The 15074-nt window shown below is 39.7% G+C and overlaps 1 protein-coding gene across 1 annotated transcript; it reads right to left on the bottom strand.

The window, feature by feature from the left end:
• Positions 1–4349: 4349 nt before the first annotated feature.
• On the bottom strand, positions 4350–15070 carry LOC100552861 (cytochrome c oxidase assembly protein COX18, mitochondrial). Its single transcript, XM_062957516.1, has 6 exons — positions 14693–15070; positions 11933–12033; positions 10262–10425; positions 8166–8287; positions 5416–5523; positions 4350–4668 (listed from the first exon to the last, which is right to left on the bottom strand). Exons 1-6 carry the CDS (start codon positions 15068–15070, stop codon positions 4498–4500), a joined length of 1044 nt encoding a protein of 347 aa, XP_062813586.1. The 3' UTR covers positions 4350–4497.
• Positions 15071–15074: the final 4 nt, after the last annotated feature.

The raw sequence follows: 15074 nt of genomic DNA, 5'->3' as shown, positions 1-15074 counted from the left end.
CAAGCACTGGAAGGAGTGTTGGGCTGATTATCTAGCTCCTGAGCTGCCAGGCAACAAAATCCCACAATCTGATTTATAATCAAAACACAGAGCAAAGAGGAAAAAGTACTTGGGTAGAGTAAGTAAAGAAATTGAGTGATCTTTTCTAGGATATCAATTATAGTGTGACACACACTGGAATCCTATCTCAGCTGTAAGTAATTTGTGGAAATGTATTTGGACACCAGGAAGAAGGCAAGGAATTACATAAGATTGCTTAGGGGAAAAAATCTGTATTGAACATTCCTTTGCCATTAATCCTACAAAATACGTTATCTACTTGGTTTTTAAAAAAAGTAAAAATATGCCTGCCCTGTCTTGGCCCTGTATAATACAGTGGGTGGACAGTTCGACATGGGAGGTAATCCACGGTTTCAGACAGGTTTGTGTGTCCCACGATCAAGGTGTCTTTCCACTGTTGCATACAGACTTGCTGTTTTCACTATTACTATTGCGAAGGAGTGGAATTTTAATTTTGAATAGTTTGCCAATAGTGTTAACAAGGACATTTGTTGAGGGAATGAACAAAACAATCTAGTAGAAATTTTCCCCCTCCTGTATGTATGTTATGTGCCTTCACATAACATGAATTTTGCAGGGGTTTTTTAGGCAAGGAATCCTAGAGGTGATTTTGCCAGTTCCTGCCTCTGAAATATAGCTGAACTTTAAAATTTTCAGCATCCATATTAAAGATAGCTGCATTTCAACCTTTTTATCATCCACATTTTATCCAATGGTATCACAATTGTGCTGTATTCATCCTCACCACCATCACCATCTTCATCCTCACCACCACCACATCCCAGCTATTGTCTTCACTATCACAGACACAAAGTTTTTGGCAGGCTGTGACTTCCATGTGCATTTACCATGGTCTAATGGTATACCAGCAATTAAAATAAAACTGAACCAGATGTAGTAACATAGTCCAAATGTAAATCTGTAAATACATGCCCCTTTTATAACACTGGAATATGGGTTATTAGTCCAATACGGCTTGCCAATGTGAAGAGACATTCTAGATAGGTTTTTGTGCAGAAGTGTGTCACTGTGGGAAGAATGTCACACTCATGACCACAGGACTATTCTCTGCTTCGCTAATAAAGATGATATGCCCATTGTACCTGGCACTAAAAATTTGCAGGAGTATCATTCAAGCAGTTGGTGACAAGACGATCATTAATTTCCCTGTTGTTTGAGAGGAAGGATCTCTGCTCCTTCCTGCTAAGGAATATAACCAGCTGCTGTCCAATCCATGTTAGAGGAGAATTCAGCCATGTTCCCTTATAAATAGATATCTATGGAGGAAAACCTACCCTTAGTATCTATTGTTGATTAGCAAAATGTTGCTGTGCAAATTAACAGAGGAAATACACTGATGTGTTAAAGAAAACTTTTGTCTGTAGTTAATCCTCCAGATCGGTGTATTCAGAATCGGTGGATTTAAATCCCTCTTAAACATATTCAAAAAGCAAACCTTGATTGTGCCATTTTAAAACAGAGACACTGGTATGTCATTAGATATAATGGAACTGGAATATCCATGGATTCTGATATCCTGGAATCAAACTCAAGTGGTACCAAGTGTTCACTGTACATTTGCAAAGAAATATAAGGGATTGGATTTTCCCCCATGTCAGGAGCTACTTGAGAAACTTCAATTTTCTCAAACTGGGATTGGATGACTAGAGGTTACATAATTAATTTACCCCATATGTAAAGATGGGGTACTGTCTACCTTAAAACAAACCTCTGAATGCTCTACTAAATGTTACTAGAAAGATAAAATTATAAAAAAAATCATCAGAAAAATTGTAAACCAGCAAAAGTATGCATAATTCCCTTCAAAGCAATCTGTTTTCCAAAATTTCCTTCAAGTGGTATTTTTAAAAGCTTAGTAGACAGTGGCACCATGTGTTCATGCCTAGAAATACATATGAAAATGCACCCAACGATCAAGAATACCTCTCCTCCTTCCTTCCCCAAATTATTGGCCATTCTGGAAGAAACATTTTGTGATGGAGTGGAAGTCTTCCTGTGCAGAATAGGGGAAGATGTTGCATACATTGGATGTTGAAAGGAGGTGGCAGGTAGCCTTTTGAAGGCTGCTCAAAAATGGCACCAAGCTCTTCAATCTCTCACACAAGTCTAGAATTGTAGCCACATATTAATTGTGGATTGTCACCTTACAGCACCCTTAAGCCAGTTTGGCTTATGGACATTCAGACAGCTGCCATGCTCAACTAACAACGCTGGTTAAAAAAATCAGTCTTTGCAATACCTGCTGAACTGGCTGATTTTCCTTTTTTATGAAGCAGATGAAGCATCTTCTGCAGAGCCCACTGTAAACACTAAAAACAAGAGATTCATGTCCATGTCTGAAACAGCCACTCAGTGACCTTAGAAATATTTTATTGTTGCCAAATTTTTGTGACCCCAACACTGAGCTAAGGGGACCTATGCCATCACACCCAGGCACCTTTTAAAACTTTAGGATGTGCTTCTTCCTTTGCCCAGGTGAATTGCGGGGCCTTATTTAGAAGCTCTGGAAATCCCAGTAACCAAAGGCACTTCAAGTAGAACAATCAAACAAAATTTTATTTTCACAAACTCCTTGGCAGACTTGGCACATGTAATTAAAGTTGCAAATAAAAAGTCAACTTATAAAATCTTGCAGATGCTCTTTTCTTGCTTTTGCCCCTTAGTTGCTGGGTTAACTTCCACCAAAGGCAAAGAGATCCTGAGATCCTCTTCACCCTAGCTCTGAGCTGCTATCAAAAAGATCTATAACTATCTAAGCTCAAAGCTAGTTTTTGAGGCGAAGTTAGTAGGGCTTCTTCCAGTGGCAAAGAAATCCGAAGATGTTCTTTGCCCCAGTGCCAAAGCTATTAGAAAGAACAGGTCTTTCCCCTATCTATGCTTGGCACTGTTTTTAAAGGCAGGTCAGTATTTATGATGGCCTTTTCAGAGTTGGCCTGCCTTGGCCACACAAGCACATCTATGTTGTTTCTCCTTCAGTCTAGAAGGCAGAATAGGCTTCTCAAAATGGAGCCTTCTATCCCCAGGAAAAAGGGCGGTCTCAAGAACAAAATGATACATTTGCAGGCTGCAAGCAGCAAAGACTTGCAAACAGGCTAAACTATCAGACTGCCACAGATTCTGCAGCAACCCTGGAGCAAATGCATACAGATGCTATTCCTACAACTATAAAAATGCAAACCAAACCTCTGGGGGACGGAACAGGACCCCATTTTGGGTCCAGATCCAGTTTAAGAAGCAGTGGTAGAGTTGCTTGAGAGACCTTGACATTTCTAAAGATACCCCCTCTAGGAATTTGCTATGTCCTTCAGGAAGTCTCTATGGCAACTTTCAGTGGAAACATAACATAGAATCACCTGGATGACCTAGAAAATTTCTCAAGAGACCATATTTTGTCAGGTGCAGTTCCACGGGTTATACTGTATTTTCTTTCCTTTTTTACTACTGATTTTTACTGATAGTATTGTATTTTCAGGGAGCCCCCAGTGTCACAGTGGATTAAACCATGGAGCTACTGAACTTGCTGACCGAAAGATCAGAGATTAGAATCCGGGGAGCGGGGTGAGCTCCCGCTGTTAGCACCAGCTTCTGCCAACCTAGCAGTTTGAAAACATGCAAATGTGAGTGGACCAATAGGTACCGCTCTGGCGGGAAGGTAACAATGTTCCATGCAGTCATACCAGGCACATGACCTTGGAGGTGTCTATGGACAAAGCTGGCTCTTCAGCTTAGAAATGGAGATGAGCACCAAACCCCAGAGTCGGACATGACTCAACTTAATGTCAGGGGAAAACCTTTACCTTACCTATTCTATTTTCAAGACAGAAAGCCTTCTGTCTCAGGTACATTCCACCACCTTGTCCACCCAAGACAAGGAGCTTTAAGTATCTGATTACTTATTCTATAACCTCTGATTTTTTAAACATACTTCAGGTAGGAACCAATGCAGACTCTAACCCCTGAAATTCTAACTCCAGAACTCACTCTCAATATTACAAAAGGTAGGTATCAAAAATATGAATGAATGAAACAACCTGGGATTTTCAAGACTATGTTCTAAATAATGCTGATTATCTTCAGAATAGTGTAGAAAGAGTCTGTTAAATTAACTGATGCTTAAAAATTTAGTAACAATTTTTAAGATCTCTGAAACCTACTACAAGCTGAAAGTACACACAAAAATGTTTCAGAAGCTGCATGTATTTCATGAAACTGCAAAATATATAATTCCCTGGGGTGTAGCACACATATGTCAAACTCTCAACACAAGATCTCTGTATACTTTTTTATTGTATGTGCTCCTTTATTATCAAAATAAATATAATGCCACATTTGTCATTGTTTACATGGAGTATGAATCTTTCACCATGTTTCAGTCACCTATGTCTGTATCACATATCTTCTCAACAACTAATTAATTTACTTGAAGAAATATTTTACGTAGAAAGCAGAAACAATGTCCCTGTAAGGAGTGTCTGAATCAGATTTGGTCCGAGGAATGCGGCACAATCTACGGAAAGCAGGGGAGCGTAGCAAAAGGTTGTGTAAGAGGCCCATGAAACTTGATGATACCCAGTACAAAGCTATGGCCTGCAATTTAAAAAATGAAATATTACTTTCAACAAAGCAAAGACGTTTTTATGAAATAACATGTCCCCAAGTGAATGTGTGTTGCCATTCTTTATTAGAAATATTCAATGTGAACAACTTAATTTACTCAATTATATTTTAGTAATGTCAAGGTGATATATACGTTTGTATATGTCAAGGTGATATATACGTTTTGTATCCCTCTTTCATTTCATTCTCAAAACAAAGTCAGGAAGGCTTAGTGAAGCACTATAACAATATACAAATACCTTAAGTCAAATACCTTGACTTAAAAATTTAATTTGTTCCGTGACTTAGCTCTTAACTCAAAACATCTTATCTCAAAGTGAATGTTCCCATTGAAATGCTATTAATCCATTCCAACCTCCAAATCCCCCATATTTTTGTTACGTGTTTTTAAATAAGAAAATGTACTTTATAAATAACAAATAATGTATAAATGCATATTCACATGGAACAATAACAAAGAAGGAACAACTTTAACAACTTTAGAAGCACAAAGTTGGGGCAAGGAAGCACAAAGTAAAGAAGCAGAAGCACCTCCCCAAAAGACACGGCACATACATGGAAAATATTGTTGTGCATGCAGCATTCTGTCTTAAAAAGAAGCTGTTTCACAAAGGTATTTCCAGACTCATTCGAGCAAACTATGGGTTGATTTCCAATGCATTTCATGGTACACACCAGAATTAAAAGACTTCAGCATTACTGTTCTGAATTGCTTACCGAAGGCACAGTTGCAGCAACTGGGATCATAAATATAGATATCCCACGGAAGAAGTTTGTAGCATACCTCTGAAATCTGGAAGATTCTATTTTTCGTAAAGCAAAAATCTAGGGAGATAAATGTCACTTTTAAGAACTGCAGGAAACAGACTGGTATGATGTCATGCAAATGTGAGATTCAGTAACAGGAACATTCAAGTCAAATAAATTAATAAGCTATGAAGACACTCCCCAGGTTACAAACACGATAGGTTTTATATGTTGTTTTTAAATTGAATCTGTATGGAAGTCTGAACAGGTACATTTTTAAGTGTAACTCCAACCAAAAACATGTATTTATATTAGTTTCGGATAGCATGGAGGCGGGTGGGTTTAAAAGCACTGTAACATTTATTTTGCTGTCTTTGCCTGTTCAGATCTCACCTCAACTTCTCTCCCTGTGACAATTGGATTTTGAAAATTTGGCACTGTCGTGGTAACAAACATTGGGGACAGACCTTTTTCTCATGATAACTTTTACAGGAGTGAATTTCCCTTCCTAGGAGTAGATTTCCTTTCACTTCTTGTTGTCTTACCTCGCTTTGTAACAAAGAGTTTTATATAACTCGGGGACTGTTTGTACTGTATTTTCACTTCTTTGCATGTCTGTATCTGCTCCATATATTAAACAATTTGCAAATACCCTTATCTTTAGTTGGAAATTATCATGTGCTAGATTTGGGATTAACCTCATCTACAGTGTTCCCTCACTTATCGCTGGGGTTAGGTTCCAGGACCACCCGCAATAAGAGAAAATCCGCGAAGTAGAGACGCTATATTAATTTTAAAATTTATTCATTATTTTAGTAGTTATACACTATTTTAGGATCAATTCCCGGGAGCGGCGTGAGCGGCCGCTGTTAGTTCCAGCTCCTGCCAACCTAGCAGTTCGAAAACATGCCAATGTGAGTAGATCAATAGGTACCGCTCTGGCGAGAAGGTAACGGCGCTCCATGCAGTCATGCCAGCCACATGACCGTGGAGGTATCTATGGACAATGCCGGCTCTTCAGCTTAGAAATGGAGATGAGCACCAACCCCCAGAATCAGACTTAACGTCAGGGGAAAACCTTTAAAACCTAAACACTATTTTAAGTCTTTAGCAACCAATCATGTGTTGATAAATCACCTCCTTCTCCTCCCGTTGCCGCTTGGGCTCCTTTTCTCTCCCTCTGGCTTCTCCTTCCTCCCTTCCTTAGGCTGTGAATTGTAATTTTTTATTATTTATAATAGTCTTTTAGAGTTTACTGAAAAACTGCGAAACAGTGAATCCGCAAAAAGTGAACCACGAAGTAGTGAGGGAACACTGTACACTGATCTCTTATCCCAGGGCTTATCTGGTATGGTATATAGGAGGCTGTAGAGACAGGAGGAAATCCTAACCACTTACATTCTCTCCCTTTCTTCTTGTCACAGTAGTCTGAGTGTGACATGTGTCCTGTCAGTCATTCATCACCTGAAATAACATTGGGCAGGGCATCGGAACGATGGGAGAGAGAGTCCAGGGAGAATCACCCCTTCCGTTTCTTCCTCTCTTCTTCAATCATTTCCTTGCTCTACTTGACATCAAAGCAGGCAACAAGTGACCAGCAGGACCTATGTCACACCTGGAGTGACACAGAATAGGAGGGACATCCCATGTCCCTGGACTACTCAAGCTCCTGGAGTTATGTAAACAGTTATGGCTGATTCCATCTCAGAACTGATCCATCTGGTTACGTGGGTCTATCTCAAGGCCAAGTTAAACTGGGCCTGCTCAGTTTGTAATTAGGTGGTCACAGAGTTTATTCAGGTGCCCTTTGTGCTAAATGGTGAGTGTAGATGTGCCCCCTGTCTCCCTGATGGGTAACTGCTCCCAAAAAAGAAGTGGGAATTTTCATTGTACCTATGAGGCAATTTAGCACATCATCTATAACTGTGCCAACAAGATTGTAAAACCTATTCTGCTCCTGGCAGCATTTTTCAGAAATTATCAGAAGCAAGACAAGTTCACAATTTCCAAAATGAAGGCTACCTGGGCACTTGTAATATTTTACAAGAATGGCTCATGAGTAGGAATGGCGACTGCAACTGTTCATTTTCATCCATTTTTACTGAGAAATTGCTTTGCTATTTGCAATATAATTGCTGCAGTGAAACTTTGAATTTTTAAAAACTTTCAACTATAGAAAATCAATTAGTTTTTAATTTTGGCATTCTGCAGAAGGGAGAATAAACATGGAAAATAGTTTCCTAGGGTGAAGTTACAGTGATCTGAACAAGAATTTATGACTGTAAGTATTTACATAAAAGCTCTGTTGATTTGCAATGAAAAACAGTATTACATCACCATTAAGCAAACCCCAATATACATAATCCAGATAACAGGAAATTAACACAAAATTAGGTGTGAGCATTTCTATGTAATAAAGACCATTTTGGTTTTTTTTCCCTAACTGTTCATTTATCAGGCACAAGAAGGAATATCTTATCAGAAGTTCTTCCACATTCCTTTGCTCAGAAATCTCTGCTTTCCTAATTGTTTTGACAGATTGAGAAAACAGCTTTCTCCTCTTTGTGCCTTTTAAAATTGTCTCTCTGTGCTTTCTTTTTGAAATGGGAACCCATAGTTCATTCAGTCTTACTCCTTTTTTCTCAAACAGAAATGTAAAATCACAGTGCTATCATAATTAATTGCAAGCCAATTAAAGATGTGGTGTGATCTTTAAATACCTCCACTATCAGCAGATTGAGGACTCCAAGAATGATTGGCATGATCCAAGTGGGGTCAGGTACAGTAAGATCTGGAAACCAAAGCATGCCACCTGTGGAAAGTTGCTCCTGAATGAAAAGCCCTGCAGAAAATATACACATAAAAATAAATGTGGCAAATCATGACCATGTTTAGCAGAAGTGAGCACTGAATCAATACCAGGGGAAATCACTGGTACATCCTTGCCCAACAGTTGGCAGCTGCTGAATCTTGGCCTCTCTCTAAGTGATTCAGACTTGCAAGCACTGAAGAAAAGTTTCAGCAGTAGCTCATGCTGATTTTTAAAAGTTGGAAACTTTCCAAGTTACATAATCCCAACTAGGGTTCCATAAATTACGACAGTCTTAAATATTTTTCAGAACAAAATCAAACCATGCAGAATGCTGCCAGTTTCTGGAGATTCAACTGGCTTGTTTAGAAGTCCCCCCTTTATCTAATACAGTATTCAATTTCAACAATTGAAACTAAGAGGCATCTCTGAACTGTAAGATTCCAAAGTCCAACAGCTACACCTGCAGGAGACTTTGTGTATTGAGGAAGAAAAAGATATGCCGCTATCCATTTGTAACTAACCACATAAGCCTCTCTCAATTTAGGGCTAGGGAGAGGAGAAGACTGACCTGTGCAACAATGCTATGTATGGGTCTTGTTAATAATAAACAAGTATTTTAAGATTGTACCTATATGCATTTAGGTAGAGAATTTTTTAAATCATGTCAGATGCAAATTGAGAACACACTGCAAGTCGCTTCTAGTGTGAGAGAATTGGCCGTCTACAAAGAAATTTGCCCAAGGATGCCCGGATGTGTTACCATCCTGCTGGGAAGCTTCTCTAATGTCCTCGCATGGGAAGCTGGGGCTGACAGATGGGAGTTCATGCCATCTCACATATTCAAACTGCTGACCTTCAGGTTCAGCCGGCACAAAGGATTAACCCATTATGTCACTGAGGTTCAATAGAAATGAATGTCCTTCTCTCTAGGCTACCATTTTATAGTAAGCTGTTTAAGGTTAATGGCACATTTGTTCATGCATTAATAATGATTTATAATGACAAGTTGTCTTGTTAGTGCCAACCAAGGTATATAATTGGCTTCTAAACCATAGGTTTGCATATTTGAAACTTTGTGTTTCTGTGCATGGAAATCTGTCTGGTCAGGAAAACAGAGTCAATCGCTCTCTCTATACATACACATGCACAAACCAAACATGGGCAAAGGAAGGGCAGAATGCTGTTCACATTGGAGTTTTTTGGCTTGGTTCAATTTACAGTAGAGTCTCACTTATCCAAGCCTCGCTTATCCAAGCCTCTGGATTATCCAAGCCATTTTTGTCATCAATGTTTTCAATATATTATGATATTTTGGTGCTAAATTTGTAAATACAGTAATTACAACATAACATTACTGCATATTGAATTACTTTTTCTGTCAAATTTGTTGTATAACATGATGTTTTGGTGCTTCATTTGTAAAATCATAACTTAATTTTATGTTTAATAGGCTTTTCCTTAATCCCTCCTTATTATCCAAGATATTCGCTCATCCAAGCTTCTGCCGGCCGTTTACCTTGGATAAGTGAGACTCTACTGTATATTATTCCAAGTTACTTTCATACTACATATGCTGAAATTATTGACTGAAGTCATTCAGTTCAATGCCTCTCCTGTGTCTGGAAGGCTGCTGCCAAGCTCTGGAACTGGTATGGCCATTTCTTGTTGTCATGGATGTGCAGAATCAGGTACACATCCATATGATCCCAAATTATACATTTATGTCATTACCTAAATTTTAGCCATAGTAGTCAAAGTAAAAGTATTAATTTACCAATGTGCTTCACATAAGTCTTCCAGTACAACAATTGATTACATTAGAGAAAACGTTTATTGTGAACAAAACTTCCATAATCAGCCGACTGTCATTCCAGTACAAGGAACAATAACAACTTTTTAGCCTTGAATACTCTTCCCATTTAAGAATGTATGATCATCTCTTCAAATTTTGGCTTTCACATTGGTTGTTCAATGATTAGAGCAACATGAGTTTAAAATTATTACCTTCAGAAGATGCTCTACCAACACTGAAGTTCCGCAAAGCAATGGAAACAAAGACCCAGAGTGGAATCTGTATCCATATAAGTAGGCTGGCCTTGACAGGATGGCAGTTATCACGAACATACAAGTCCGAAACAATCCTTTTCAGGTTCTTCTTGAAATGTAACCTGTTTCAAAATACAACCAAAAAGCAATTCCAAAGATTAGTAGAGACCCTGTACATATTTGCTCAGACTTCAGTTTCCAAATGTTTACTTAAAATGAGTTTTAAGTACAGTAGAGTCTCACTTATCCAACATAAACGGGCCAGCAGAATGTTGGATAAGCGAATATGTTGGATAATGAGGCATTAAGGAAAAGCCTATTAAACATCAAATTAGGTTATGATTTTACAAATGAAGCACCAAAACATCATGTTAGACAACAAATTTGGCAGAAAAAGTAGTTCAATATGCAGTAATGCTATGTAGTAATTAATGTATTTATGAATTTAGCACCAAAATATCACAATATATTGAAAACATTGACTACAAAAATGCGTTGGATAATCCAGAATGTTGGATAAGCGAGTGTTGGATAAGTGAGACTCTACTGTATAATGAAGTATTAGTCTTACTGAAGACTGAAGTGCAAATTTCACCTAGTTTCCTTTAATTAAGGATAAAGGCTACTCAGCCTATAATATCCCTATATTTAACTTTCAAATCACCACACAGTAAAATTATTTCTGATATATTAATGCATTGATTTTATTTACCAGTTTAATGCTGACAATCTTCATTCCATTCTATGTACTGATATACATAGAATGGAACTGGCTATTTGGTGTAAGTAGCCTATTTGGTGTAAGTAGTGTTCCTGGGTATTACTTCTTTAACATTTACTGCCAAAGAAATAAAATGGAAATAATATTGATAGGTTCCTATAGCAGAAAAATATTCCAGAAAACCTTTTATCAAAACCCAACAATATGTACATTTGAAATGAAACAACTACATCACGTAAGCCTTGTATATGTGGACAAAAACCACTAGAAAATTTCTTCCAAAATACATTCAAGGATGGCATAACATAGACATTACTGTACACTTACAAAGGCATTACTGTAGTGCATACAAAGATTTCACAGAAAGTACAGAAAGATGGATCCTAGAGATGGGCATACAGGCAGCATAGAGTAATAACAAAATCTAAGATAGACTACACTAAAGAATTATACATTGCAGAAATTTACCACTAGATAAGAGGAATTCCAGTTGTATCAGTACATACAGTAGAGACTCGCTTATCTAACATTCTGTATTATCCAATGCAGTCTGCATTTTAGTAGTCAGTGTTTTTGTAGTCAATGTTTTCAATACATTGCTATGTTTTGGTGCTAAATTCATAAATACAGTAATTACTACATAACGTTACCGTGCATTGAACTGCTTTTTCTGTCATTTGTTGTAAAACATGATGTTTTGGTGCTTAATTTGTAAAATCATAATGTCATCCGATGTTTAATAGGCATTTCCTTAATCCCTCCTTATTATCCAACATTTTTGCTTATCCGGCCCATTTATGTTGGATAAGCAAGACTCTACTGTAGCTGTAACAAATATAAATATTAAATGCTAAAGAACATTCATAGCTTCTTAGGTTTGATTAGTTATGCTGCTCTAAAGCTCTTACCTGGCTAGTTTTTCAGACCAACCCTGTTGTTTTGCATATACTGAAACTTCATAGCGGAGATGCTTGGCTAGGCTTTGAATTTCAGGTTGCAAGTTTTCCAGCTAGCTGAAAAGATACAGAAATGGTAGTCAGAAACTTTCTTTCTTTGTGTACAGGCAGTCCCTGAATTACAAGCAAGATAGGTTCTGTAGGTTTGTTCTTGAGTTGACTGTATGTTAAGTTGGAACAGGTACATTTTTAAAGTGCCTACGTATTTGGATAGCACAAGGAATGTTTAACACTCCTGTGGCATTTGTTTTACTGTTTGTGCCCCTGTTCAGATTATTGCATCTCACTTTGAATTAGATTTTGAAAAAAAATGGCTTGCTGTGGAAACAAGGATTGGTAATAAAGCTTCAGCTGAAACACCTTTCGCCCATGATAACTCCATAGCACTGAGCCATGGCAGTTATAGTGGTGCCAAATCACATCCATTATTCAATGCAATTTGACACCACTTTAATTGTCATGGCTCAATGTTATGGAATCATGGGAGTTATTATCCTACAACTTACACTGAGTTCATTACATGAGTGAAACTACTTCTGGCTGTCATGCATAGCCCCCTTCCAGTGGTTTAAAAGAGGAAGAAGTGTCCTGAAAAGAGGGAAATTCGGCAATCAACCTCATCACATTGAGAGATTTTCCCCTGGTAGGACACTTCTGCCTCTTTTCTAGCATGGAGAAGTACGGAGCTCATCACATGTTTCAGGGTTGAAAAGAGGCAGAACTGTCCTGAAAGGAGGGACCCCTGAACACAGGCCAGCAATCGTGTTCAGAGCTCCTACCCCTTATTACACTTTACTCAAATTTTTACAACTGAAAAACAGGTGGGAGGCAACCATCAAAGTTTCCCCTCCTATTTCACTGGCCAACAATGAGCGATGGTTTTAACCTGGATCACTGTCTCTTGCATCCTATGGGCTTTGATGGAGAACAAAAGGATCCCATGGAAAGCAATGGTTTTAACCTGGATCACTGTCCCTTGTATCCTACTGCTTTAATGCAGAATCACAGGATGACATGGAAAGTTCCCCTCAGTAACAATCACGATGTCTGACATATTTTATTCTGCTCTGTCACCCAGAAATAACTTCATTTTTCACCCTCAAGCCCTCTTTTAAACACAGCACATTACCCATCCACCTCACCCATTGGGTTTACAATTCTTGCATTTTGGCTCAGCTTGCTCTTGTTTAACCTTAGTTTTGCTTTTATATTATGTTTTATTATGTCATTCTTGTTTTTTGCTATTTTGTTATGTCATTGCGGACAACTGAATTTTACCTTGTCTATTTTGTATGATGTATATATTTTATCCTTTTATGGTGTGTTTACCTGGGCTTGGCCCCATGTTAGCCGCCCTGGGTCCCTTTGGTGAGATGGAGGCAGGGTTTAAAAATAAAGTTGTTGTTGTTGTTGTTATTATTATTATTATTATTTTAACCTATTGTCAGTCTCCTTTAATGTAGGGGGCGTTTGGGCAGGGCAAGGGATCTCTTGGTTTTCGGTTACTGTTGTTTCTCCTGACTTTTTAAAAAAAGTAATACCGACCTTGTGGTGAATGTAAAAAGAACATATTGCCAACTCTTACGTTTCCACTGTCCCTGTGAGTGTGATGGGGAGGCAGAACCCTATCCAGGATTGCTGACAATGTAAGAGGGGTGATTCTCAACTCTTAAAGGGACGGTCACCCATGCTTCCCCTCTCAATGTGATGAGGTGGTTAAAATGCAGTAGTAGTTTGAACTGAGCTGTACCAGATTTATGGTCATGTTTGATGTCCATAAAATGAGGCTGAAATGAGAATTGCTACTAGCTCTGTTGTATTACACCTTCCAATAACACCTAGATGGCAATTAGTACCAAATGAGAATTTCTCTCATTCAGAAGAGGCTTTTTAGTCTTTCATACTATGTGGGATGAGTTGTGCAAGCTCTCACGTGGGTTTGTGTATGAAAATGTGATTTCTAATGGAATTCCATCTCACTATACTAGGAGTGGCTATACTAGAGCCTGGAGGCACAGTGTGTTAAAGCGCTGAGCTGCTGAACTTACGGACCAAAAGGTCCCAGGTTCAAATCCCGGGAGCGGAATGAGCGCTCGCTGTTAGCCCCAGCTCCTGCCAACCTAGCAGTTTGAAAACATGCAAATGTGAGTAGATCAATAGGTACCGCTCCGGTGGGAAGGTAACAGCGCTCCATGCAGTCATGCCGGCCACATGACCTTGGAGGTGTCTATGGACAATGCTGGCTCTTCGGCTTAGAAATGAAGATGAGCACCAACCCCCAGAGTTGGTCACGACTGGACTTAACGTCAGGGGAAACCTTTTCCTTTACCTATACTAGGAGAAGCCACAGTTCTTGTCTACACTGGCCAGAATCCATGTATTCCAGAAGTCCTTCTTATGCACCCACATAACACCCCAGGACATCTGGCCCACAACACTGGGCAAACCCTTTATACTGCATGTTAGCAGATGCCAGGGAATGCTCCAGATTCCTGCCAAGAAAGGAAAGCCAGTAAACGATTGAAATATATATTATTTAGAGGTATGTGACCCTTAGAGAAATCAACTAGTGCCAAACGACGCTAATTCTACAATGTAGAGAGGCACCCCGAGTCTCCAATCGCCATCAATGTCCACTTCCCCAATCTCCCACCTGGTTCCAAGGAAGAGGCATACTGCGCATGCTCAGAGATGCCCCAAAGTTTTGCCCACCTTGGCGAGGACGCGGCTCTGTAAGGCGGCGAGAGGGAGCGTGAGGCCCGTGCGGAGGAGTGCGCTGGCAGTCACCACGGTGGCCCACCACGGGAGCCCCGAGGCGGCCTGCAGCGTGGCCAAGCCGGCCTCCGCACAGGCGACGGGCGCCGACGAAGCCAAGGCCTCATACCAGCCCCAGGAAGGGGCTCCGAGGCCCCTGCCGCCGCCGCCGCCGCCACCCTCGGGCGCATGCGTACTGAGGGCGCGCGCTCCCAAGCCAAGAGACTGGAAGCCGAGGAGGCGCGAGGAGCACGGCAATAGCCCTCGCGCGGGCCAAGAAATCGTTAGCAGCCGCGGCGCAACGTGGGTCGCCATCTTGCCCGTCGCGATGCGCATGCGC

This window comes from Anolis carolinensis, chromosome 6 (assembly GCF_035594765.1).
Source record: "Anolis carolinensis isolate JA03-04 chromosome 6, rAnoCar3.1.pri, whole genome shotgun sequence".
Taxonomy (NCBI): domain Eukaryota; kingdom Metazoa; phylum Chordata; class Lepidosauria; order Squamata; family Dactyloidae; genus Anolis; species Anolis carolinensis.
This window is presented reverse-complemented; position numbering and strand designations above follow the sequence as displayed.